Here is a 27,628-nt window from a genome sequence, read left to right as displayed (position 1 = left end):
CAGCCCTGGCTCGATCTGTGTGGTCTGAATGTGCCTTCTCAGTCCTATTTTGAGCCGACAGCGAGAAACCCTCTTGGTGTTCTATTTGAGATGTCCTTGTTTGGTTTGAGTTTTGGGCTTTTTTTAAATCAATTTGATGGCATTCAAGTGTTTTCTCCTCCTGAAACTGAAGAAGAGCAACCACCAACCTCATCACAGAGAGGCAGATGAGCTCATATACTGAAACCTTAGTTTAGTCAGAGAAAATGTCCTGTATGCTTTTGCAGCTTTACATGTGGAAAACTTTGTTGAGATTTTAAAGGCATCTAACGCTGAACTGGCCTGGTTTTGTTGTTGGAGACAAATTATTCCGCGAAGGAGACCATTAGTCCTCTTTAAATCACAAACCCTTGTCCACAGTGGCTGCAACAGTGAGTCTGGCTTCCTCATGTTTCACCCTGTTCCGTTCACTCCAAGTGCTTCAGACACTGATTGCCAATAGGGAGTAAAGCATTCCTCCTTCCTGTTAGAAGCAAATGCTGCAAACAGTGTGGAGTGCAGGGGGGAGGTGGAAATGTCTTCGATTGGATGAATCCTGCCTGTCTTTGACCTGAATGCCAAACACAGAAAGCTCTGCCAGACCTTTTTTCTTTAAACATCCCGTCTTTTTTTATAATCCTCTTTTGCTTTCCCTTTCTCTTTGTGTGGTGTTGAAAGAGCCTCTGAGCGTTCCCCCCTCAGTGAAGGGAGTTGTGAAGTGCTGAAGCCCAGCTCAGCAGTCCGTCGCTCATCTTTCCTCTTTTAACTCTCAGAGCAGAGGAATGGGGGGGTCATGAGGAGCATGAGCTCTCAGGCTTTTCCCTTTTAAAACCCACCCTTTTGCAAATCTGTTGCTTCTTTGTTCGCTCTCTCTCATAGGAAAGGCATTTTTTGTTCAACCACCTGTCTGTTGGTTAACCATATCAAGGAGAATGACTTAGCGGCTCTGATTAAATGACAAATGTATTACATCATTTTCTGTTTAATGGATCCAGTTTTTGCTCACAGTCGACTGAGGCTCAAATGGTTTAAAACGAGACTTAAGCTGCCCTCGTGGATTTCACTGCTGCGTCAAGATTGACGACACATTAGCAGGCATCAGAATGAGCAGTGGTACAGCTGCCACTCTGACACACATGATTGCCCACAGAGGAGGATGTTCTTGATGTAGAGTGGCACTCCCATCAATCTGCCTAACGAGTGAGGTTGTCAGGGAGACAGATATTGGTATCATGGATGAGGAGCGGCAAAATACTCATGCTAGGACGGGAGAATATCAAATATTATCCTCCCAATTTACATCAAGTAACAAGTGGAAAGAAATGGCACCAAGCTAGAACAATTGTGGAAAGGTTTATTGTTTCATTAGATCAATTTTTAAGGTGCTTTCATGCCTGACTTGCATGATTTGGTTTAAAGTAACTCATGCGCTTGCCCATTTGGTTCACTTTGTTGGCTTGGCTGGTGTATAAGCTGTCAGTCAAATCTGTTGCAGAGCAAACAACAGACCGGGGTCTTAAGAAGTTTGAATTGATATCAGCCTTAGTAACTATCCCCCACAAAGCATCTCATCTGTCCTGTTTCTACCTGGTTGTTTTTATTCATAAAATCAGTTTGAGTTGCATTCAGGATTAATAATGATGATGATAATAATCATTTATTTGCTTGTAAGTGCTTTGTGAACACCAGAGATGTAAAATGAACACATTGTTATTGGTAAAGTGCAGACATACCTGTTGTCCATCACCAGAGTTTAATTTCCTCTTGTGGGTCTGTGTGTGTAGAGCTGATGATAAAAGATGACATCACCAGCATTGCCCAATCACTGAGTTACCTGTCAGATGACTTCTTAATGCCAGAAGCTTCCAGCATTATGTTAATATGTAAACAAAAAAACAAATAAACTGAACTGCTGGTGTGAATGTGGCCCTATGCTGCAAGGCTGAGGTTCAGGTCTGCAACACTGTGGAGAGGAAGAAAGTAGAAGAAACGTCTGATCCGCTTTGTATTTTTAATATCTCAGATGTAGTGACAGTAATGTCCCAAAAGATACAGTCAGGTTTGTCATTCGTGGATCCATCCAGACCAGGAGGAATTAAAGTAATAAAACAAAAGGAAAGTAGCCTTGTCTAATCCCAGTGCTGATGCTAGGTGTGTCCTATGTCTCTGTGTGTTAAAACCCAAAAGGACGTGGTAAACTCAAGGGACACAGCCTATTCTTTGCCTGATGGTTCTGCATTATGGACAACAAATGTGTGTTGAAATTGATTTAATTGGCTTTAGCCTGTTTCATTGCTGCTAACTAACATTAACTTTACACAGTCTGGACAAACTCTGCTGTGGGGAATAATGTTACATCAACAGGAACCTTTTATTTATTTTCTGTGGCAGCAAACACAACAAAAAGCCTTTCAGTAACTCTCACACTGTAACCTGAGCTTATGTACACACTTAATGACTGACTTTGATAACATAACCCCCACTGATAACATGAACTTCTCTGTGGCAACGTGCCAGTAGCCTACTTGTCTCACACACCAGAGAGGCTCAGTTTCACAACAAACCCACTAGACTCCTTCCCACCCAGGTCACCCACAGTGTGACACACAGGAGCAGTCAGGCTCTGGGTGTGCTGTTCAGATTGTATTCAGGTCCATTACTTAAGCAAAATTACTAATACCTCCCTTTGAAAATACTCTGATATAAGAAAAAGGGCTGTATTCTTAACCTAACTGAGGTACAAGTACATAATATTGTAGTAAGTTTTGCTGACTGTAGTCATAATGCAGTAAACGCTTCCTGCCAGTGTCTTATATATATTATATCTGATGTTTCTGGATTAATGTTACTGCTGCATTAATGTATACTACTTTATATAACGTTGGCTAGTTTGAGTGTATCATGGTCTATAAGATCATCACATTTGTTGCGTCGCTATCTTTTGATCTTTTCATGCTTTACCTTTTCATGAGCTCAACAGCCTATTTTCAGCTTTGTGACGATGCCTCCTCCAGCAGATCCAAGGGGGTTTGAAATAGTTTATTTAGCTTAAGAGGGAGAATTTCCTCAGACCGTGAAGGAACCCTTCAAACTTCACCCTCCAAGGGGATGAAAAACGTAACTGAAGTCGCAGTAGAGGTCTGTATGTTTAAGATCTGATCAGTTCGATTTTTATTTGTTATTTGATGCTATAAAAAGCGAGTGAAAAAAGCCAACTCTGACCTGTGATTAGGTCGGGCGTGTGCATTTAAAGTCAGAATCTGAGCAGCAGTGACTGTGTCTCTGGCCCTGATCATTACTAGGTCCAAATGATGTCACCAGCGCAAGATGGTGGCGCTGTATCCAGAATATTATGGCTTCATAAAGTGGAAGGAAGCTGAGACGCATCTTAGATCTTTATATACAGTCTCTGGTCTAATTCAGCAGCTACAGCCTGAGGCAGATGGAAGCCACATTCCTCCTGTCTCCTCAAAGAGATGACGTCTTCATCCCTTATCTTGCCCTAAATTTGCCCTTCCACTACTATTTACTTTGCTTTGAAAAGTTTTTGTCATCGTCTCTTCCTGTATGTCGAACTGACCCTTCCACCATCTCCATTCTGCCGCCTTTGATGCTGCTGTAAAAAGTTGTCACATCCTGGAAAGTTAAGTAACTTAACTTATGGTGAACTTGACATAAACTCTCCAAGTGGTGTGTTGCACAACTCCCTCCTCCCTCGCCTCCTCTACTGTCCCTGTCCCGGCCTGCGCAGAAATCCAGTTTGACAGCTTTAGTGACGGCAAGCAGAGGCACATTTACAAGTAAAGTGCAATGCTCTCCTGTACAAACTATCGCCCTTGAATTTTTACAGCTTGTTATAGAGATGGAGAGCAACTACTATTAGACACTGCTTTCGGTTGTGACTGTAACAGTAAGAATGTATTCACTAATGGCTGCGTGGCCTCTGTGGTTGTGGCCTAATTGAATATCTTTGGTTGAAAGAAAAAAAAAAAAAGCTGCCAGCGCTTCAGAGTGCTCCCATTTGCATTTCATAAAATGTAGCCTCCACAGAAGATATCAGTCTTTCCACTAGTAATGGAATCTTTTATATGGTCTAATTTGAGCTGCTACACTCCTCATGAGTCATAATTCTCTTTCGTGGTTACGTTTTATCTGTACTCTGCCCTCTCATTAAAGAATAAAATGTAAATGACAATACATGTAAGGGTATATACATTCCCCCTGCATCTTAAATCTGTTTTTTTTCCCTTGTGTCTTGTGGAAAACTCAGAATTGTTGTGCACACACATTAAATGTGCATGAATATATTTAGCCACATGCTTCCGCACACAAATTTAGCAGTAGTCTCCATTTAACTGTGAGGGGATTTTTCATTCGGAAGCACGTCATGTTATAAATTAATCATTATTAATTTGACGTATAAAAGTATCTATTGCATGTAATTTAGCTGTAGAGGAGTTTCGGCTGAAGGGTGTTGCTGCCATAAATCACAGCGTCTCACAATACGTGCAGCTAATTCTAGGCTTAAATGAGATTAGATATGAAATAGACAGTTTTATTTGATTATTCGGGCTGAACCATTGCCAACACAACATGACTACATGCTACATGACCATTCATTTTATCTCTGAAGTCACGTTTATCTTCAGACAGCCTCTTTTCATCTGAATCCTTTTACTTCCTTTATTTATCCCAGTGATCTTGTTTCCAGCTGCAGACTATTAACTTGGCGGAGAGCTAAATATAAACTGGATTGCTCGGATGGTTCTCATGCCGTCAGACGCCTTTTATCACAGAAAAAGAAGTTTTTGCGGAACAGGAATAAACAAAATTGCATCAAACCGTCCTGATCCCTTCGTGCATATCCCCAAATAGGCAATCGGTTTCCCGTTGGCCTTTCTCGTGAGCAGATACGTGTAATTCCTCAGCAGTTAAGGTGGTCCAGCAAACCCATGCCAAATCACCTCACCTAAGACCCAGTGAAATAGAGCATGTAATCGCTCACTATCTGTCTCAAAAACTAATAGTCAAGGCTTTGCACATGTCTATTTGTGTGTGTGTGAGAGAGAGAGCATGCAGAATGAGCACACAAATTGATTTTGTGTGTTTGTGCTGTTTTTTTTTAGGGGCTGAATGTTGCATTTTGTAGTGACTGCTGAGGCCTGCGTACCTTATCACGTTTTCAACTGTAGGTTGTATGTAGTACCTTCTCCAGGGGTGCACTGTGGATGCATTTGTTACACATGGGGGTGATCGTGTAGTCAGCAATTTGAGATTTTGCCATGATCTTCATTCAAGGAATTATCGGTTTTAGTGCCTCTTTAGGCACCCAGTATTACCAAGAACGCTAAACTCATATTTAGCTGATTATGTAATTTGGCCTTGTGATGGACTGGCAACCTGTTCAGGGTGTATCCTGTCTAATGTACAATATGAGCTGGGATTAGTGGGTAAAAAATTGTGGGTTTGGATGAATTTGGATTAATCTGTAATGACTTCTCACTTGTCACAGCAAAGCTGAGGCTTACACACTCACACCTTGAAATTAAAATTTTAAATAATAACTGGAAATAATAATGCATTTTCATTTAAATCAATGTTGTATAGTAGATATATTGTAATAGAGTCTTGTTTCGATGTTCGATGAACCAATGAATAACCGTGTAATGGTTTTATGCTCCCTTTTACAAAGTAAATTAGCTAATGGATCTGGTCCTCTTAATAATTAATCAATCATTAATTCACTTAGGAACCCACGATCAACCTATCTGCCCCCTAGTGGCTGTTTGAAGGTGTAGCAGTGTTGACAAATGGCTTTGAACCAGGTCATGTCAGTTGTTCTTGTTTTGTTAATCTTTGCCCTGTGTCAAATTGTCCCTATAATCACTGTTAAGCTGCTGTCTACCTCTGTGTGGTGCTTTGTAATGTCCGTTACTCCTCGGCTCACCCCAGTCCTCGTCTTCTCCACAGGAGGACTCCATGAAAGATGACAGAGGAGGTGATTGTTGTAGCCAAGTGGGACTACACGGCCCAGCAGGACCAGGAACTTGACATCCGTAAAAACGAGCGTCTCTTCCTCCTGGATGATTCAAAGACCTGGTGGCGCGTCCGCAACCTCACCAACCAAACAGGCTACGTGCCATCCAACTACGTTGAGCGCAAGAACAGCCTGAAGAAAGGCTCGCTGGTGAAGAACATCAAAGACACACTGGGTAAGAGGAATTTAGTTTCAGTCCGTCTGTGTGTACAAGTTCTCACTGTCAGTAGATTATTTTTTAGTAAAAATAGGAAATCAGGGGACTTCCTTTTCAATACTTTCTGCTCCTGGTTGGAGGAGTTAAGATGTGGTCATAAGCAGCAGTGTGTGTTAGGGGTGTGTGTGTGTGTGTGTTGGCCTGAATCTTCTCTGAAGTAAAGTGATCCCTTCATCGTGTTTCTGTCCTAGCTGGGAGCTGTCACTGTGCACTCCAGGGATCTTGAGTTGGCCGTTGCTCTCAGCTGTCAGCACACTGTCTCTCAGTCCCCACTCATGACTTGAATACATCGGACTGTGTATGTAGCAATAGCTGCCAGCTTATGGGAGAGGCTGTCGCTGCATATAGTGTGAGTGCATATAGCTCGAGAGTTGTTCCTACTCTTCTCAAATTAGGCAAAACAAAGAAAAACAGGCTAAACAGGCTATTAACAAGCTACTCAGAAAATAAAGGAGGATTTCAGCTCTTCTATATCAAGGATCTAATCAACTTAAATGGTTACAACAAATAGGAGGCTGTCATATGCACCTAGTGTCACTTATAAAGGCCTTTTCTTCCTTTTGCAACCCGTCACACCGACTTGTAAAACTGGACCAGCGTATAATTTCAGACAAAAACAGAATTCACATTCACACGTTAAAAAATAAGACGCCTAAAATGAATACATAATCACATTTTATACCCTGGAGCCAGACATCTGAATATCTTTAAGCATCGACCGAACTGTGTCCATATTATGGTTCTTTACTCTGAGGGTGATATGAACGTGTGCTCACACTTGTAGCATAGTTTATACACATGAGCTTGTGCATAAAACCAGAGGAGACGGTGTGTGTGACGTACGTAGCTCCCCCACATGTCAGTGAGCAGCGTCTTTAACCTTTTCACAACAGAATTATCTGCTGCGTTGGTATTTTGATTTATCTGTGAGCTCTTTGGTGCAGCTGTCTGGAGGAAACCCAGATCTCTGTTTCTGCCACTCACACATGATGAAATTGGTTTAATTTGTTATGACTCACAGTAAGACACATTACCTCATAACCTGCTTGTAATAGCTATCAAGCTTCCCAACAGCATATGATCTAATTTATTTTTATGATTTTTAATTTGGAGCTCGAAGCACAAAGTTATTGGGGCCACTGAAGCCCCTCATCGCTCACAGAGTACAGATGTCACGGCTGTGATGGCCAGAAAGCTGCCTTGACAGAATTAGATGGGATCAGTTATAGATGTGTGCTAAACTCGGATGTGCTCCTATATAGTTCAAGTCAAGAATGAAAGAATTAAGCTAAAAATGATCAGCTTGCTCTACTTTCTCGTAGCAGGAAGGCAGCAGGATGGAGCACAGCACAGAAATTCATCTGATTTGACAGCTTTAGCGTCAGTTTCCACTTTTTGCCAGGATGGTAAAGGGAGATGGGGAGAAAATAGAAACGTGGTAGAAACTGTAGCAAGATTGAATAATCAAGTGAAGTGCAACTGTAATAAAAATAGTATCTGTGTGGCCGTGAAGCTATAGCCATATTTAGAGCTGGGAGGGTTAAAGAGAGGGTAGGATGAGATGAAGGGAGTGTGGTCTAATGCGCTGATTCCTCTTGGGTCCGTGGACACCGGCCCTCGGGGGAAACTCTGCGTCTTTATGTCGGTCAGCGTGGCACAGCCTGCCACTGTCACCCTCAGCAGGGTTCATTGTGCACAGAGACGACATGCGTCTCCCCCTCACTCCCCCACCTCGGTACTGTTCCCATCAGCCCCTCTCTCTGTCACCGAAGGTCTCTGCTTTTCTGTGATCAGTAGATTGATTAGTGGAGAAATCAGCCGCCTAATGGTTGTGCTGGAATGACGGATTACCTCTCTGTCCCTGACTAAGTTACATATCGACTACAACATTATGGCCTAGTTCCATTTCAGTCTGAGTAGTTTGCTTCCAGCCAGCAGCTCTTTAGTGTTAAAAGCCTGAGCAAATCCAATAGGCGAGAACATTTTCATGATGAGGTGATGAGCAATAGGTGAGGTCAAGGGCTAATGGATGTTGCTCACACAATTGAGTGGAGAATCTGATTGGCTGAGAACGTGATTACTTCATCCCGTGTATAGTCTCTGGCTATTTTCTCTCCTTTTAGGGTCTTTAGTCAGTCTAGGCTACATTGCGATTATGGACCTTGCCGATAGTCTGCGATTGCTGTTATCTCCAGCTTCTCCTCCTGATTTAATGTGCTTTAATGTGGTAGTAACATCAACATCCATCCTGGCAGAATTGAATTGTAAATGGCTGCGTGCTGCTATGTGCCCCAGTTTCCTCTCACAGGAAATAAAAACGGTAATGGGTGAAAGAATTCAGCAAAGGTCATTCTCATTGTTGTAACTGGACCATTTTACTTGGTGCTTTCTAATGAACACAGTTATTGTAAGTACTGAGTGAAACATCCCCATTTTCTGCTAGAACAAATTGCGAAAGAAGGCAAAAATGTGCAGCTGTGTAAAGCACAATATTTGTTCTACAGTAGTTCGGTCAGAAAGCTCTTAATACAAGCTTGGATGTCTGCTAGAGCCTCCAAAATCTTAAACCTATAGAGGGACTTTGCAGAACCTGGCTCAGATTTTGATTATTTGCACACGTCTTTTGAGGGGCTGTGTGCAACAATACAAGTTCACACACGCATGCAAGTCGCATGTCTGGTGTCTGAGGTGTCACTGCCCCCCCCAAATGTGTTGTGGGCGTGTAGACAAATGTACAACAGCACATAGGGGGGGGCTGCTATGGAAGAAAAAAGCAGGAAAGGCTGAACATGAGGATTTTTCTTGTTGTTCAAACCTGACCATGTAATCCATCCAATAAAGGCAGATTTCCAGAACATTTTCTCATTAAAAACAGTTGTAATTTCAAACTATAAATATCTATTTCTTGCCCACAAATGCTGCATGAGCATGCTGACACCTTTTTATTCCTATGTAATAATTCAAATTCATTTTCATTTGTCTCCTGGAGCCTTTTGGCAGATTTCACTGGTTTTACACTCTGTAATGCACAAAGACCCCTGTGGCACTTGTGAAACGTTGAGAACAGGGTTATTTAAAGGGCCACATAGCTAATTTGTGATTCACTTAAGTACTCTTTTAAATCGGAGCACTCGCTGACACAGTGCTAATGCTTCATTTAGAGGCCAGGTTGTGCTTTTTTTCATTACTGCACACGCTCCGATGTGTCTGGTGGGTGGCGTGGCACTGTGTGGACTCACTTATTACAGCATCTTCCACGCTGCCCCCCACTGTAAGCTATAGAGTGAAGCAATATGCTGCAACATGCAGTCGCCGAGGCTTTCATCAACTCATTTCCCTCAGAGTTGAAGTCCTCTGGGCTTGAAAATCTATTCTCCTTCCACAAGATGAAGAGGTAGGTGAAGGTTGGGAGTGAATGTGTGGGAGGAGGAAATATCGCATGCTGCTGATCTAACCAGCAGGCCAGTGCCTTGAAGTGGAAATGAGTGAAGAAGAAAGGTGTATGTGTGTGAGTGTGTGTACGTTAAAGTGTTTTCGTTTAGCTCAAGGGAGCGTGTGTTTGTTGCCTTCTTGTATGCGTCTCCTTTGTACCCCATGGCAGCAACAGTCTATTTTATTTTTCCCAAGGGACTGTCTGATATAGGCCCACGAGTCAACCTCTGTCTCTGGCTCCCAGTCAGGAGATACAGAATTCCCTCTCTCTCGCTCGCACATGCACACAGCTATCAGATATGTCGGATACACGCTGCTATCCATAAACATGATCTGCTTGTTATTCCTGTCTCATCCTACGTCTTTGCGTTTTTGTCAGCTGTGGCCTCTGATGTGCTTGGCCTACTGTGTGTGAGAAACAGCTGCCAAGGGACCACTCGTCTTTCTTCACAGCTCTCTTCCTCCCCTTGTTCTTCTCGCTGCCAACAAGTTTCATGCTACTCTGTGTGAACCCAGCAATTTTCCAAACAATGTAAATGTTCTATTCAGCAGTGACATTTCTGTGGCATTTCAGCAGGCTCTGTGGGGGGAAAAAAACTGGGTGATCAGCTGTCAAGAAACTCACTTCAGTTATTAGCAGCACACATGAGCATAGGCTGACACCAGCCTCAACTGTCAAGTGAACGGTTTAAATGTTGTCAACAGCACAGTGTATCATTATCATGTGAACATGAATTTGAAGAGGAGATCTCCTTGGTTGTGCTCAGCTGAGACACTTTACAAACTTAAAGCCTGAAGTGTGCAAACACACGTTTAAAGACGTCTTTGAAAGTACATGAGTGGAAAAGTCAGAGACAGGTGGGAGAGGAGCTGACTTTGTTCGTGGATGTGCCTGTCATTATCAAGCCCATGGTGCCTGCTCCACTTTTCATTCCCTGTCTACACCGCCTATTTTCAGCCTTGTGATTAGTTCAGACGTATATACAGTGAATAGATTGTGTTGACAAAATACTAAGTACATGATGAGCTTTCATTTCATTTGGTATGAGTTAAATGACATGGGGCGCTCGGTGCAAATGGATGTTTTAATTCTATTATCGATCTGTCCTTCGCAGAGATTTTTCATAGGATGTCCTGCATCCTCTTTTTTTTTCCAAAGTAGTTTTGGTGCTTCTGAGGGCCCATGAGTGCAACTTGCAGCCTCAATTAGTTTCCTGCTGACCTAAACTGCCTCCTCTCCCTGTGGAGCTGAGACCTTTTTCCTGTTTTCTAGAGCCTGCTGTCTGTCTCCACAGCCTCTCACTGCTGCTGCGATGCTGAAATTCAACAGTGTGCTTGTCAAAGGGTTTGCCTGTGGTGACAAACCCACACAGAATCACCAGCTCGGCTTGGCTCTGTGCGGCATTTTAGCATCTTTCAGCTCACAGTTGTGATTTTAAGAGAAAGTTAGCAGCTTGTGAACTTAGGGGAACATTTAGGCAGTTTTGGGCAAGTTACTTTCAAGATGTTATATATTACATAGTATTAGTCACTTCCATTTGAAAGTAATGCTACTTTACCATATCTTTGTCTTTGTAGAGTAATGCATTACTTATTATTCTAGTTTTGTGTTACTTTAATGAATTAAGCCCAACACCAAATAGTGTGAAAAACTCATGTAAGGCTAAATACTGGCATGAGATCAACAGTCAACAAATGCCTTAAGGAAAGCAAGAAAATTGAAAACGACTTTGAAGAGAGAGTTCAAGAAGGCATGAAGCTGTTTGGAGGTAAACGGGTGGCAACCAACACAAACTGCCAAGGGGATTCAAGTCAGTGGGGATGGCGGCTTAGTGTGTGAGGATCCCCTCATAGGACTGTTCCCTGGCATTTTCTGAGCCTTGCCAGATGAATGTCCCCCATAGTGTTGCACCACAACCGCCTGTGTGTGTTTGCAAATTCTGCGTGGTGACGTGTTACTTTACAAGTAACATTACTGCCAAAAGTAATATCATTACCCCCAGGACGGCATTCTTCCTTGCCACTGCTGCCTAATATCTGATGTCTGCTCATGTGGGGAATTTTTAATTCCTGAATCATTGGGTCTCTCTCTTAATTAAAGAGTTTGGTCTGAACCTGCTCTTTGTGGAAAGCGTCTTGAGATATTATTTGATGAATTGGCGCTATATGAATAAAGACTGATTGAATGATTTATGAAACAGAAGTAGAGCTAAAAAAAAAAGAGTGAATATTGGATTAAGATTCATACATTGTATGCAAACATGATTCCAAATGAATGCTAATGTTGCTCCATGTGTGCTGGTGGTCAATATCAGCTTTATGAGATGATAATGTGTCAATGTTGAGTTTACAGTTGTGGCCAAAAAATACCAATTAAAGCAGTTTTTAAGTTTATTTAAGGCAAATGAGTAAAAAAAAAACCATCCGGCTCTCAATCTATATCACCACCATCTTTTGTTTCTGTTCATGCTTCAGGTTTGGGAAAAACTAAGAGGAAGACAAGCGCCCGTGATGCTTCCCCAACGCCAAGTTCAGACACAGAGTACCCCTCCAATGGCAGCGGGGGTGGAGGGGGCGGGGGAGCTGCTGAAAGAATCTACGACCTCAACATTCCCGCTGTGGTCAAGTTTGCCTACACAGCAGAGAGAGAAGACGAGCTGACCCTGGTCAAGGGCTCCAGGGTGATCGTGATGGAGAAGTGTAGTGACGGCTGGTGGCGGGGCAGCCAGGCGGGCCGCGTCGGCTGGTTTCCATCCAATTATGTCCAGGAGGAAGAGGAGCTCAGCGGGGCGGATGACAGAGGGGAGGGCGATTCCTCGCGGGCCTACCACGGGGGCTCTCAAGGGACTTTGCTGGCCAACGGGCGTGCAGGTGGTTACGGTGGAGTGCTCCACTTGGTTCAAACACTCTACCCCTTCAGCTCTGTGACAGAAGAGGAGCTGAATTTTGAGAAGGGAGAGGTCATGGAGGTGGTGGAGAAGCCCGAGAACGACCCGGAGTGGTGGAGGTGTAAGAACTCGCGTGGCATGGTGGGCCTGGTACCTAAAAACTATGTGACGGTGCTGGACGAGCGGCCCGGCCTTCACTCCTCGACATCGAGCTCCCCGCAGAACCGCTTCTTGGCACCAGCACGCTCAGGGAAGTTCGCTGGGAGGGACTGGTACTACGGCAACATCACCAGACACCAGGCCGAGTGTATCCTCAACGAGAAAGGAGAGGAGGGCGATTTCCTCGTACGAGACAGCGAGTCATCGGTGAGTGTGTGGGATGAAGTCATGGCAGAGAAAAACTGGAGGATGGAAAAATGTAATACATTTTAGTAGAAGGAAGCAGGGCAGCAGCACATCCTTAAATAGTCTTACATTCTGTTTGGGGAGGTCTTAGATGTAAACCTGGTCTACACTCCACTCCAGGATCAAAATATCTGAACGTTTAATATTTGAGGAAATCAGTTCAGAGTCGAATTCAAATGTCTCAATTATCCTGTTCAACCAGCTAACAGTAACGTATGCTAACACATTACTGTTAAACATGGGACGTATGCAACTAGAAGACTATAAGTTTTAGTTATTAATATCATTAAGGACAAATAGATTTTCTTATACTGATAAACGTATTTGGACAAAAAGTTCAGTTTTTGTCATTAGTTATACATTTGAACTGACAGAATATGTATTTGTACGATTATATTTTCACATTTGAGTGCGAAATTGGCCTTCAATTGAATAAAATTGTGGAATTAAAAAGTATGAAAAAGCCTAAAATCAACTTGCTGACACATGAAGACACCCTGAGGAAGACCAGAGTTTGGAAAAAAGACTAAATCTAAATGAATTCCTGCAGGCCCATATTTAATAGCCAACAAAGGAGTAGATGTGTTGTTAGCTAAAAGTGAAGAACGACACATGAGGTGAAAGTTTCTGTGTGTTTCAGTGTTTTTATGTGATGACGTGATTATTAACATTTGTGCTCAGAGCAGGAAAAGCCAATCAACCAAGAAGTAAAGATACATCTACACTGATCATTATTCTTAAAAAATCCTTACATTTCCTCAGTGATTCTATTCTAGAAAAGGATATATGGCTTTAATATTTTTGAGTTATTATTTTTGTGAAGCCACAACATCACCACTAGCAATTAACACGTCAAATATAGAAATTGTGATAAAATGATAAATCGACTGTAATGGAAGCAAAAAACAAAACCTTTCAAAGGAAAACACCAAAACTTTAGCCTTTAAGTGATCCCTGGAGCTCCCTAGATTTACTATAATTTAATTTAAGCAGCTGTTTTTAAGTTTTGGTAGTTCTTAAGTCCTAAATTTCCCATGTAGCAGTTTGATGAATGTGGGCCCAGATCTTTAAATGTGAGAATACAGCGCCACCTGCTGGAGTAAAGATTCAAGGTGATTACTGTCACTCCAGTTGTGTCAGTACACACATGTGAAATTCTTTGGCTCCACTACAGAAATACATATACATGTATAGACGTGCAACATAAGATAAAGATATATAAATATAGATAGATGCATATACAGAGCAAATAAATATATTCATAGGATAGATCTATATATGTATATGAGATGATGAGGTGTGACAGCAGTGAAAGGGATAAATGCAATAAAGATATATACATATATTTTATATTCATAAGAAATCTATATGTAGCAGTTAATAAACATCTCTGGTCCAGATTTATTGGAGCCTCCTGTCATGTTTCCTTGGTGTGTTGTACAGATAGATGATCTCTAAATTTCACTGCACGTGTGTTTTCTGTCTCTCCGTCTCTCTTTACATATATATTTCTAACCATGTCGACAACCGTCTCCCTCTTTATTTTCAGCCCAGTGATTTCTCTGTGTCTCTGAAGGCGGTCGGGAAGAATAAGCACTTTAAAGTGCAGCTGTCAGAGGGAGTGTACTGTATCGGCCAGCGCAGGTTCAACTCCATGGATGAACTAGTGGAGCACTACAAGAAAGCCCCCATCTTCACCAGCGAACATGGAGAGAAGCTGTACCTGGTCAAAGCACTGCTGTGATTCACACATCCTCACACCTACACTGGATCTCACACACACACACACACACACACACACTTCATACACACTATACACACATAACACTAATGCCACTCCCTAACTGTCTTAACTCAAGCCTTAGCTCTGGACCCCTGTGGTCGCTGTGGCGTCTCTACTACATCCAGATCCTCAGTCGCCCTCCCGCGGTGACGGGGCGACACCCTCTCTGGCTCCAGTTAACCCCAAGACGACGAGCACTGTGTCAGGAAATGCCCCCACCACATCCTGCATGTACAGCACAGTGCATAACAAGCCTCTGTCTCTTGGATGTACTAACATTGGCAGTGACCACATCTGCTGTTAACAGAACGCCTGAGGCCTTGTCGGGGGTCGAGCTCTCCTTCTGATGTCATACATAATGTCCATTTACTACCACGCACATCGTAGGTTACACCATTGCTCTTAATCCACACGGGAGGAAAGACGTTCAACAGTTCAAAGGTGACTCGAACCTCTGAGGGACCTTTCTCTGGTGTTGTCCTGTCAAATCGCTGGCCATCGTTTCATTTTAATTTTGTTTTATTTTTAAAAGAAATGTTTGTTCCTGAGTTAACTTTTTTCTTTTTTTTTCTTTTTTTTAATTAATTTAAATTCCTCTCTGGAGGTTTGAATCATTGCTGTTTCTTACAATGACTTCACAAAGTGACCAGATTCACTCTCTTGCCTTTTTCTCCTATTTTTCATCATTCCTCTATGATTTCTCTCCCCCATTCGAACTCGTGTCTTCTGTTACTTTTTCAAATTCCTCCTCATCTGTCTCCACAGACGCGGTCATTAGTGATGATAGTTAAAATCTGGATACAACACCTCCTGTAATATCTCTAAAAAGCTGTGGGGAGGGGGGGGGGAGCATTAATGCAATAGGGGAGACTTCCTGTAGAGTTTGAATGTTTATCAATGTAACCAAATGTGCCACCCTGTACCCATACGACTGGCTCCAGGTCTGCACTGCACTCACTATACTTGGCATTCATTCATAGCTCTATGTTCATGCTTTATATTGTGTCACATTGAACATGTTCCTGATCTATTCTCCAGTATGTGTCTGTAGCTACATGAGGATACTGACTGAAGAATAATAAAAACCTTTTTGTTAACACTTTGGAGTAGCTACACTTGATCTGTTTCAGCTTCTGCGAATGAATGCAGCCATAGAAGAAGAAGTATGAGAAAGAACTACAAGTTACTGACTGAGGCCTACATAACACATTAACTAAGAAAGCCCTGAGCTCTACACTAATAAATAAACTAGCATTCATAGGTCAACCCATGATTTGGAAATATGTGTTACTAATTAAATCAACAAGTTCAACAACAGAAACTATTGACTGTTCTTAAAGCCCAAAGCCACCGACTGTCCAATCACATGTTAGCAACCATAACAAAGCACGGCAGGCCCGTCTACTAGTTAGGTATTTAATGTGAAGAGTTTTTTTTTGTTTTTTTTTTTTTAAAGCCTTTCAGAAACCATAAGCTTGAGTGAAATACAGAAATCAAGAACCCACTGTAAGTTCTGCGTGGTTAAAGTGCCGTCTTTATTATTTTAAACCGCCTGTGCTGATCGCTGGACAGACGTAGCAACAGTAACCGAGGGGGGGGGGGGCTTCACGAATGGTTAGTTTATAACAACGCTCATCTTTTACCGTCAAGAAACCAAAATATACCAACAGCTGGTTAATAATAAAAACAACTCTAGTCCTACCAAACATGTTCCTTGTTTACTTTCTTTTGCTATGTGCATTTGTTTACCAATGGAAGTGTTGTTGATCATGGGGTCCTCAGCTTTTATAAGATATATCTGAATGTTATTGAGCATTGTTATTTAATTCTTGTCTCCACTGTATGTATATATTCAAAGTAAGATGAGGTGCATATATGAATCGTCAAGATCAAATTATGGTACTGTATCACCGACAACGTGATGAGAATTGAAATACTTTTGTTCAATAAAATTTTTTGAAGAATACTAAAATTACACGTGTTGAAATATCTGACTGGTTTTCATCTTAATCGTCCTGCTGGCTGCCGTTTAAATGACTTGAAAAGGTCGTTTTGTTATCTCAGGAAGGTAAAAAGAAGTGGACGCCACCCGGTGGTGGAAGAAATGATCAGATCCTTTGCGGAGGAGTGAAAATACTCCACTACAGTCCTGCATTCACAGCCTCAGGAAGTATGTAAGTATTATCAGCAGAATGTACTTAAAGTACAGAAAGTTAAAGAACTCATTCTGCTGAGAAACGGTATTTAATGGTATTTAATGGTATTAATATTACTGCTGCATTAATGTTTAAGTTGTATTTTACTGCTGGATGTTTAGGGTTGTGCTCATTTTAACACTTTATACACTGTAAGTTCGTTTAATCTACAGCAGTGCATCATGGTCTATATGAGAACTAATCATCTTGGACCACCTTTATAAAGGATTTTTAATTGGTTTATAATCAGTATATTAAGGTTATAAATCATTACTGTTATAAAACATGAGATAAAAAGGGCAACAGTGAGATAAAGAGATAAGATAAACAGCCTTCTTTGTCGTCTCTATCAGCTTCACCAGATGTTTGTTAACAAGTTACTGGCATTTAACCAACTAATCATCAGCACGTCTTAACAGTCTTATTAATCTAAGGCATATTAAATCACCAGATTCACACACTAAGGCTTTGGCAATATTGTTTATCCTGACATTTTCTCTTCCCATCCATCTTGATGTTTCTTGGCATCTGATGTTTATGACTATTTCAACATTTGTAGCAGCTGAAAGGGAGATGATGCGTTTATGCGTAATAAGGTTCCCTTTTGCCATTTCTAAATGTTAATAATTCATTAGTAAGCTTAATGAGGTTGAAGCAGTAGCTTATTCCTGAGTAGAGAGCCTGTGACGACGTATAGTGTAGGTTTCTAATGATTGATGAAGTGCTTACAACCTAATTAATGACAGCTACTATTTATAAATCAGTTATAAAGGTAGTCTTATTGTAAAGTGGTACAGCAACACCGCAGTGTTTACATTCTGTTAATTAAGAAAATGCTTTTGTTCTAAGTGTTACAGTTTTACTCAGATACACAAACACATCGGGGTCAGTGTCTCGCTCAAGGACACCCTGACGTGTGAGCAGGAGGACCGAATGATGAACCCTGCGTTTAATGGCCGACACGCTCCGCCACCTGAGCTACAACCTGTCACCCTAACCTGTGCTCCAAATGCTTAAAGAGGGTCGCCCAACTACCAGTTGAGTTATTAGGTGTTTTCTTTGTTTCCATCAGTAATGTTGGATTAAAACAGGCTCATACATTACACACGAAATGCCCATGAAGCCATGCTGTGGCTTGTAGATAATAAAAGTAGTAGATTTAAAAGTAGGTTCTAAATGACTTGATATCTGCAGTAGAGGAGGTTTAATTTATAGCAGTAACCTGCTCTCTCCAGTACTGCAGAGTGTTGATTTGGTGTTTGTAATTTGTACTTTAACTTTGCAGAATAAGGCTTTAAATGCAAAAAAAAAAGGCACATATAATGAATTACCAAAAACAAAACCTGGTAAAAAGTATAATGCAGTTGACTTGAAGAAGCATTAAAATGCTATCTTCACACTAATGTATTACCGAGCTAAAAAGTGCCTTTATTTAATTACTTTTACTTTTTATTTGCTTCAATCTAATGCCACTATATATAGCGTTTTGACAGCCATCAAAAGTCCCTTCAGGGCGATCAAATCCCATCTGGCAAATAGTTGCTTCCTTCACGCTGAGTTTCTGTCAGCTGGTGTAACCAGAGTCTGGCTGATGTTTGAGGTCACCTGAGAGGAGTGTTTGTGTCCCTGCCAGTTACGATTAAACCGCCATCTGCTTCAGCTTTGATGGCACCCAGCTGACAACAGTTGGGATTTCATATCTCCACATGACAGTGATGCCATCTCGGCAGACCTGCACGCAGTGTTTTGTTACCATGTTTGTGTACTTTATGCGACTATATCTGCTTTTGGTTGAATAAGTTCAGTTTTTGATCAAATGCTGTTTGTTTTGGCACCTTAAAGAATGTATTCAAGCAACAGAGAAGACAATATGAATGTGACCTTACAAAGCTGTCACTAAAATGTGGGGTGCAGTACCTTCAAGTGTCCACATGATGGCAGTATTTAGCTTCTTGCTTTGTCACCTCACATTTCCAGCATCCACATTATGAACCTGCAAGAGACATCGACAAAAACTCCATAGCATGAGTTTGGTTGCAGATGAATTTAATGTCCTGAAGTGACAGTGAAGTTTTGTGCTTCCATTAGATTTTAATGTACTTAACAAAATGAGAAAACATCCTGAAAGTTAAAGTTGAATTTGTTTTAAATCAGCATAAGCATAGCATAAATTAGTATTTAAATTAGCAAGGTTTTATTTAAAGCAGCATCTATAATCAAATATATTACTAGAAGACCACAAAAGGTTCACCATACTTGGTTAGTTTCCTGTTACAAAAAGAGAAAATTAATTAAAAATCACACCAAACACAACTGAACCAAAAGTCCCATACATGTTCTGCTGTTTAAAGTTCCTACTTGTTTTAGGAGATCTTACTAGAACAGGTTTACACGGTTTGATGCTTAAAAAAAACACTTCTCAAAGCAAACATGGCTGCTGCAGCAGTTTTCAGCGTCTCTCTGAACATCCTGTTGTAGAAGAAACAAGAAGAAACTTTACTTGCTTTACTTTTGCCTCCGACATCTTCATGGAGCTGGTGTTAGTGAGGATAAAAACACAATGGTGGACAGTGAGGTGGGGTCGAGGACAGTCGGCCTTCTGAGGGGCCGGAGGAGGTCACATGATCAACAGATCCCCTTATGACATCATGAGGGGAGTCAAATCTAAACAGCGTGTTTTCACACACATTTACTAAAAGATGCAGCAGGAGAAACAGAAAGAGGACGGCCTTTACTCAGTTTGGTGTCTCTTAGCGCACCGGGGACACAATTATGATGACAAAGTACATTTTACATAACATGGGACCTTTAACGTCGATGTCTGTGTCGAGACCAAATCATTGACTTAATTGAACTTTTCAAAACAAAAGGGCATCTGGTGTTTTATAGAACAAACCTGAAGGCAAATCTCACTTCATTTTTTTTTATCTCACTGCCATTTTTAGACTCTAAGCTACAAAATCTTGTTCATCTGTGACAATTGTGCCTCCTGCCCAACAAAAGGAAAGAGCAGCAACCAAACAGACGGCTCAAACAAAATGAACAATGGCATCCGCAAAAAGCATCGACATAAACAAGACGAAGGACTAGAAAAAATAACATAAATCACTATCCAAACTTACAAAAGCAGACTTTCCAAAATACCAGTGAACTAATGGACAAGTTTTAATGTTGCCACAAGAGATAGAAACTAAACCAGGATAAATCACCACTAATTTTAGGATTGGATTTCGCTTTGTTTTGACTCAGTCCAGCCCGTATTTGTCACCACTGTGCTCAAGGCTGCTAACAAAAAGAGAAGCCACGCAGAAGAATGTAGGGAGGGCGCACTGTTAGAAAAGGTATTTTTGATGTACGTGTGAGTGGAAGCAAAATGTGCAGTGGTGCAACCAGACAAAGGAAGAAGTCTGAGGAGGATGCTGCGAGTCCAAAGAGAGAGAAAAAGCCTCAAAAAGAAGAACAGCGACAGAAATGAAGGACAGATTACACAAAGTGGATGGAGAGTGTTTTGACAGCAGGACACATGAGGCCTTAATACAGCAACAGTAACTGTAAAACCTGGTTGTTACCACGCATCCATGTAGACAAGATAATGGTTCCTCCGCCTTGCTTTTGACATTTCCTCTTTCTCTCCTCATACCTCTCTCATCCTTATTCAGTCCCCATTATTGTCTCATCTGATAGGACCTACAGTTAAAATCTCAGCTGCATCACACATTCACATTGATGTGCATTTTATACTAATGGAAATGCTTTTATCTCGTCACACTACATCTTCTCTTAATCCCAGGCTGCTTCCTTGAACACCTGTTGTGTTGAAGCCTGTAGGTTATGAAATGCTGCGGCTCATTTCTGGTCGTCGGAGCTTCTGTGGTTTGTGTTGTTGATGGCACTCCTGCATCTCCACCCAGTTATTTTGATATATTCTGCATTACTACACTTAATTACCCACTGCACATTTAAACCTACACTAGTTCTGCTCTTAGCTCTCTTCTTCTTTTACTGACTTTCTTGCTCATTGTGTGTTGTTAGTTACTTTATCTTGGCAGCTACAGTATGTTAAAGTCCACAAGGGGTCCAATACCCAGCACTTACTGGCTGCTCCTGATTGGACGCTTTTACTCGTCGGCTGGCTGCTCCAAGGCTTTGAAGCCAAATTGAAAGACTTGCCATGTTTAAAAAAAAAGTGTAATTACAACAATGGTGTGTGTCACACTTTTTTCCATAGACTTACATTGTGACAGAGACGTCTGTAAATCAGCAGATACTTTTTTTTAAGCGTCACAACCCCCCCTGAAATGACCAGTTTCAGCATCAGTACTTGATCCATTCAGTCTGATAACATTTGGCAGTTAGCCGAAGGCTAATTGGAAGTTAGCTGGCTCGGCTGGCCCAGAGACGCTAGCATGCTCTCAATGGAGCAAACCATGCGGAAAATCTGGGTAATTTTTAAACCTGGAAATAAATGATTTTTTGGCCTCATGGCACTTTTTTTACTGTACTCAGCAACTTTCATAGGAATGTCTGGGCCCTACGTCCAATGCTGTATCCAGCTCTCTTCCTACGTCTGTTGTCTGCTCTCAGTCAGTCTGTCAGTTTGTTTGGAAGCTTTCTCTTGCATATGTACATGTGTACCATTACCTTCACAGCTAACTAGCTTTTCCTCTGCTTCCTTTAGTGATACATGTAATAAATGTAATCCATATGCCGAGTTGGAGGCATGGCGAGTGAATTGGAGACCATGAAAACCAGAGCAACTGGGTGACTATCTGAAGCAAGCATAGTAGCAGAAACCCACGGTTCACCACCAACCACGTCATGTTTCTGACAGATCCTCCCCACTCAGCGAAACACCCGCTGAGAAACAAACTTTGATCTTTGGCTGCGCTATAGTGACAAACCAGAATCAAATGCATCCCTGGGGCCAGAGTGGGCGACACTGAATCAATTTAAAACTCCTGATATGATCACATCATCATTCATGTTGGTGGCAATGACTCGCAATTAAACCGTTGGGAAGTCACTAAAATGACTGTCGGTGTCTACATGTGCAAACACAATGTCGGACACTGTAGTTCTCTCTGACCAGTGATCACCTCGACAGCCGCCGGTCATCATTCAGCTGCTGGCTGTCGAGGTGGTGCCCAGCACGCAACGGGCTTCATAGATGATTGGCAGACATTCTGAGTGACCGCATTCATCTAATTTTGGATGGAGCAGCTCTCTCATTCAGAAACATGGCTGAGTTTATTAATCGCGGAAGCATGGAAATGACTTGACTCCAGGAGGCAGAGCTGCAGTCCTACACGCTTCTCTGCGCCTCCATTCCCCAAACCCCATAGAGGCTGTGTCCACCTGTGTCAACATTTAAATCAGGAAAATCAGAAGTAAACAGAGGATGTACATAAAAATCAATACCCAAACTGCAACAGGTCAACGAAATGAGTTACTTAAATATGGACTCTTATCTCTGTCACCTGAAGTGTTAGTAGTGAACGATTTAATATCAGACCATCACACTGATTTATTCTGTCTTACTGAATCTGGCTGCTGTGCCATGAAGAACATGTGAGCCTGAATAAATTCGCTTCCCACATTCATATTAATACTCACATTCTTCAAGTCTCCAGATGAGGAGATGGAGCCGCAGCCATTTTCACCTCAGTCCCATTAATCAGCCAGAGACTTAAATCTGATTATAACTCATTTCTGTTCTGGCATAGGGCGTTGAAATAAAACATTTAATAGTCTTTCTACGAAATCCTATTTTATCAAACCATTACTTAATACTATCTGAATTCTTGTTACTCGACTATGTGCCATTAGACAAAAATGTCGTCACCACATCTGAATTCACTCCCATGTCTCAGTACAACAGAGGACTCTTATGTCAATTATCAAACTTTAGTCCCAGTTTCACAGTGACTGACAACCTGTCTAGGACGGTTCTAATACCAGAGGAATATTATCAGCAGAGGAAATAAAAACAGCCCACTGTTCCTTTTCAGGACATTGACCAGGCTGACAACAAAGAGTCAAAACTCTATTGATCCACGTATTCCTATAACTCTCAGGAATAACAGCTTCATGAGCTTCTTTACTGATAAAAGTCTTACAATTAGAGACTAAATTCTTTACCTCCTGCCCTCGACAGACTCTGATGTATCCTCAAACACATGAATCTTACTGAAACAGCTGTAAAACCTAATATACTGCTTATTTTTTCAATCAAAAATAAGCAATTTACAAAATAAGAGAACAGAAACGAAACAATATCAGTTCTTTTAGGTAAACTTGCACAAGATTTTTAATCCCTCTGTCTCTCCCAGACACACCTGATGATGTTGAGATCAGGGCTCTGTGGGGGCCACACCATCACTTCCAGGACTCCTTGCTCTTGTTTACACTGAAGATAGTTCCTAATGACACTGGCTGTATGTTTGGGGTTGTTGTTCTGCTGCAGAATACATTTGGGGCCAATCAGACGCCTCCCTGATGGTACTGCATGATGGATAAGTATTTGCCTGTATTTCTCAGCACTGAGGACACCATTAATCCAGATCAAATCCCCAACTCCATTTGCAGAAATGCAGCCCCAAACTTGCAAAGAATTTCCACCAGCTTCGCTGCTGTCTGCAGACACTCATTATTGCCCTTCAGTGAACAAACTGCCTTCTGCTACAGTCAGATATTTCACATTTTGACTCATCAGTCCAGAGCAGCTGCTGCTTTTTTTCTACACCTCAGTTCCTATGTCTTCATGCATAGTTGAATTGCTTGGCCATGTTTCCACGCTGGAGGTTTGGCTTTTTGGACACAATTCTTCCATGAAGACCACATCTGGCCAGACTTCTCCAGTCAGTAGATGGGTGTCTCTGGGTCCCACTGGTTTCTGCTGGTTCTGAGCTGATGGCACTGCTGGACATCTTCCGATTTCAAAGGGAAGTAAGTCATTGATGAATTTATCCTACTAACAAGTATTTCTTATGCAGTCTTACAATTACTTTGCAAATTGTTGTTGTTCTCGATGAATCGATAGATCTTTTAGCCAATAGAACAACAGTGATAGAGAATGGCGATGTCTAAAAACATCTTGTTCTGTCCAACCAACACTCCAAAATAAGCTAAAATAATTAGTTATAGTTATATTACTGTGACCTGAACCTGCGTTCATGCAGTCTGATATATTTTGCTATTTTCTAATCAAATATTAGATCATTTTACCCCTTGAGCTCCCTGAAATCAAATGAAGCAATCTGAGAGGGAAAAATCGAACTTTGGTTGAACTGCTCACAACTCACATTCACAGAGGAAGTGTGACACTGGAGACACTGGCTTGTTTTAAGATGTGACATTTCAAAAAGCGTTAGGAGGGAACGCAGCTCTCTCACAGTATTAACTGGCTTTTGGAAATAGCCCCCGACAAAGGTTTGGTTTTTCTATGGGATTTGTTGACGCTAAAAAAAAAAAAAAAAGAGAGAAATAAAAAAAGAACACCAACTTTGTCCATTTCACTGGCAAAGATCACCTGCACTTTGTGTAGCAGCTGACAGTAACCAGCTCTTCCTCTTACCAACTACAGACAAACACAGCATGGATTCAGCCATAGCCCCTCCTCTGTCTGCCGATGTCCTCGGAGGAAAACAAACATCCACAGGACAGATAAATGGATGGTCAGAAATAAAAACTGTCACCTAACTTCACGCCCCGTGGCTGAATGTTGGTACAGTCTGTCTGGACATCAGGTGTGAAAACTGTCTGGTACATTGCGTGTTCTCATCCGCTTTCATCCACGGTTTCACTCTCCTGTCTGCCTTTCTCTCATCTTTTCACCTTAAATCTAATCCATAGTAATCAAAGCAGCTCAAGGCCAAACATGTCACACTGAGCTCCTAATGGTTGTGACAACAGCATCGTTAAATATACAGTACAGTGTACTAAAAAAATCAGCGAGTTAGCGAGTCTTTTGTAGTTAATATGACAGGATGGCCAGCGGCTGGAACCAGATGTGGCCTCTGATTTGAATGGACCTTAACTTGCCTAAAATCAATGTTTTAACAACACATTAGAGTGTTTTTAGACTAGGAACGCTCTGTACATTTCCTCTATACAAAGAAACTGGTCATGAAATGTGTGAAAGAGGCTCTGGATGTGCTCTAGAGACAGGAAGGTGTAAAAAGTCAACATATGAACTACAAACTACTTCTGATCGAGATGCAGCCTGAGATCAGTCTGAGAGAAAAGGACGAGGGAAAAGGACCACGAGCATATTCCCCTGCGGTTTAGGTAAGACAAGACCCAAGATGATATTCAATCAATATTCAATCAAACAAAGATGTACCTTCACTTCAGTAAGATTTTTATCACAGACTTTTTCTTAATAGAGTATTTTGACAGTGTTGTATTGGCGCTTTTACTTAAAGCACTTGAATACTTCTTCCACCTCTCTGAACAGAAGTAATGCATCATATTGTGCAGCAGACTTAGAAAACATATCACTTCAAAATCCTGTTTCAAAGCGTCATGGCAATAAAACAATGTTGAGTGTCTTATTGAACTGTTAAAGAGGGCCTGGGGTCATGGAAGAGAGCCTGGGATTTAAATGGAGTTGACAAATTTACAAAAGGCAGAAGTGAAGAAATCTAGAGAGGAAATCTGGAGACACAGAAGCTTTTTTCTTCTTTATAGATAGATAAATATTTATTATATATTATATTTATTGGTACTTATAAGTGTAGTTATTTTTTGTTAGCAGGTTATCATATTATTAAATGTCACCATACTACTAATAAATAGTTTTGCTTTCCTACTATCTTTGAATATGTTCCCCATTTTTACCCTGTTATAAAATTTCAGTCTAATATTACCCAGACTTACCTACTGTTAATACCAAGCTATTACCCGGTTTTTACTTTGGTAGTTACATGATATTACTCATTAATTATCTTGTATCAAACTATTAGCCACTATTATCATGTTATTACAGAGGTGTAATGTCAAGTGCTGCTCATGATTGTTCTCCTAAAAATATGACACTTCAGTGCTGCATCATGTTCATCAGATGATGGTGTTGCTAAAATGTTCTGCACGCATCTGAATTCATACATTCACACATTTCTCCTGCAGAGAACACAGAACAGAGTTACTTTTCAGCCCAAGCCTTTTGTGTTCTGCCTTTCAGCTGCTGAAAGCATGCGTGCTCTATATGTGCCTGTGCTGCTCTGCTCCCTTCTGCTCGGCTTCCTGCCACCCACAGGTACGTCGTCAGCTCATATAAAGCATTACCTGTGAATGGACTTGACATCATAATTTATGATAATAATAATAATTCTGGCATGACGGATGAGGCTCTCTGTCTCTGTCTTCCTTGACAGGAGCAGAGGTGAGCGATGCAGGCGGCAGGAGGGAGGAGAGGGAGAGACGGAGCTTACCCTACTGGGGCCTTTGGTCCTCGGACTTCTTTGGGTGGCTGGAGGAGCTGAGAGCCCAGGCAGCTCACGAGGGGATGCAGGACCTGGCTCGCACCTTCTGGGCTCACTTCCCGATCGCCGGCCAACTGGGCTACGACAGTCCCGAGTCTGACCCTCAGCTTGAGGAGTGAGGGATTTAGTCTGAGGGCAGATAGATGACACCTTTAACACATGCTCAGACGTCAGTAATAGTTTATAGAAGTGGGTTTTACTAATAAACTGGCAACTGACTTTATTTCTTGATTAACATCTTTACCTTGACTTCAGTAAGATTTTTATAAGAGACTATTTCTAAGAGTAAAGCATCATATTGTGCAGCAGACTTATAAAACATGTAATCACTTCAAAATCCTGTTTCAAGGCTTTTTGCAGAACATAAAGACAAATTAATAATAAATGAATAAAGAAAGCATCAAGGCAATAAAACAATGCGTGCTATATTGAACTATTTAAAGAGGGCCCAGGGTCTTGGAAGAGAGCCTGGGGGTTAAATGGAGTCGAAAAATGTACTTATGTTTATCTCTTTGGTAACAAGAGGCTTTTATGGTCGTCTGTTTTTGACTTTCAGATTTGTCTTGTGAGGGATAAGTATTTGTGGGAGCTTTGAAAGGCTGTGAGCCAGTGCGTCAGACACTAGACTAAATTGCACTTGGGTCGCAACACTCAGATTGTCAACTCAAGTGTGAAGAAGAGGCGGAGGCAGAGACAAATAGTTTGACAAGAGCGAAGGAATATAGAGAGGAAATTACGTTTTGGAGCAAAGTTCATTTCTGCTCTTGGCATGTTTCTCGTCCTAACTCACAGAACAAGAACTTTATTCTGCTTCATCTTTGACCCAAATTGCTCGGAGGCAGAGATGCTCGTTTTATGGTTTTGTGGCCAAATGAAAAAAACAAAAAACAAAAAAAAAAGCTGTGGTGCTGAATCTGAATGATTGTTCCCACATAATCCCAGCGCTTTGCTCTTCTCTCCAGCTCAAGATCAGCGAGATCAAACCGGATGTCGGATAAAGGTTTTGAGACTGTGACATTTTTCATCCTGTCAGAAACACCACGTTCTCTCTGCCTCTGATGTATTTCATCCCTTTTTCATATTCTCCTCTCTTGCTCCACGGCTGGGACTTACATCAGATGTAAACATGGGTGACCGATGTGTATCCACAATGTGCTTTTAGGCTTTCAAG

General features: G+C 41.5%; 2 protein-coding genes across 2 annotated transcripts in view; both read left to right on the top strand.

The window, feature by feature from the left end:
- Window positions 1-15,584, top strand: part of LOC139208057 (cytoplasmic protein NCK2-like) — a 33,641-nt gene extending 18,057 nt beyond the window's left edge. Inside the window, exons 2-4 of the mRNA XM_070837604.1 lie at window positions 5,989-6,230; window positions 12,180-12,958; window positions 14,547-15,584. Of these exons, the coding sequence (XP_070693705.1) occupies window positions 6,005-6,230; window positions 12,180-12,958; window positions 14,547-14,741 (1,200 nt within the window). The 5' untranslated portion in view covers window positions 5,989-6,004 and the 3' untranslated portion in view covers window positions 14,742-15,584. The remainder of the gene's footprint in view (window positions 1-5,988; window positions 6,231-12,179; window positions 12,959-14,546) is intronic.
- Window positions 15,585-26,167: 10,583 nt separating this feature from the next.
- otos2 (otospiralin 2) lies at window positions 26,168-26,576 on the top strand. The gene is made up of 2 exons (XM_070838501.1): window positions 26,168-26,231; window positions 26,350-26,576. The coding sequence occupies exons 1-2, from the start codon at window positions 26,168-26,170 to the stop codon at window positions 26,574-26,576; spliced, it is 291 nt and encodes a 96-aa protein (XP_070694602.1).
- Window positions 26,577-27,628: the final 1,052 nt, after the last annotated feature.

This window comes from Pempheris klunzingeri, chromosome 10 (genome assembly GCF_042242105.1).
Source record: "Pempheris klunzingeri isolate RE-2024b chromosome 10, fPemKlu1.hap1, whole genome shotgun sequence".
In the NCBI taxonomy this organism is placed as follows: domain Eukaryota; kingdom Metazoa; phylum Chordata; class Actinopteri; order Acropomatiformes; family Pempheridae; genus Pempheris; species Pempheris klunzingeri.
Note: the sequence above shows the minus strand (reverse complement) of the source record. Positions and strands in the feature narration are given on the sequence as shown.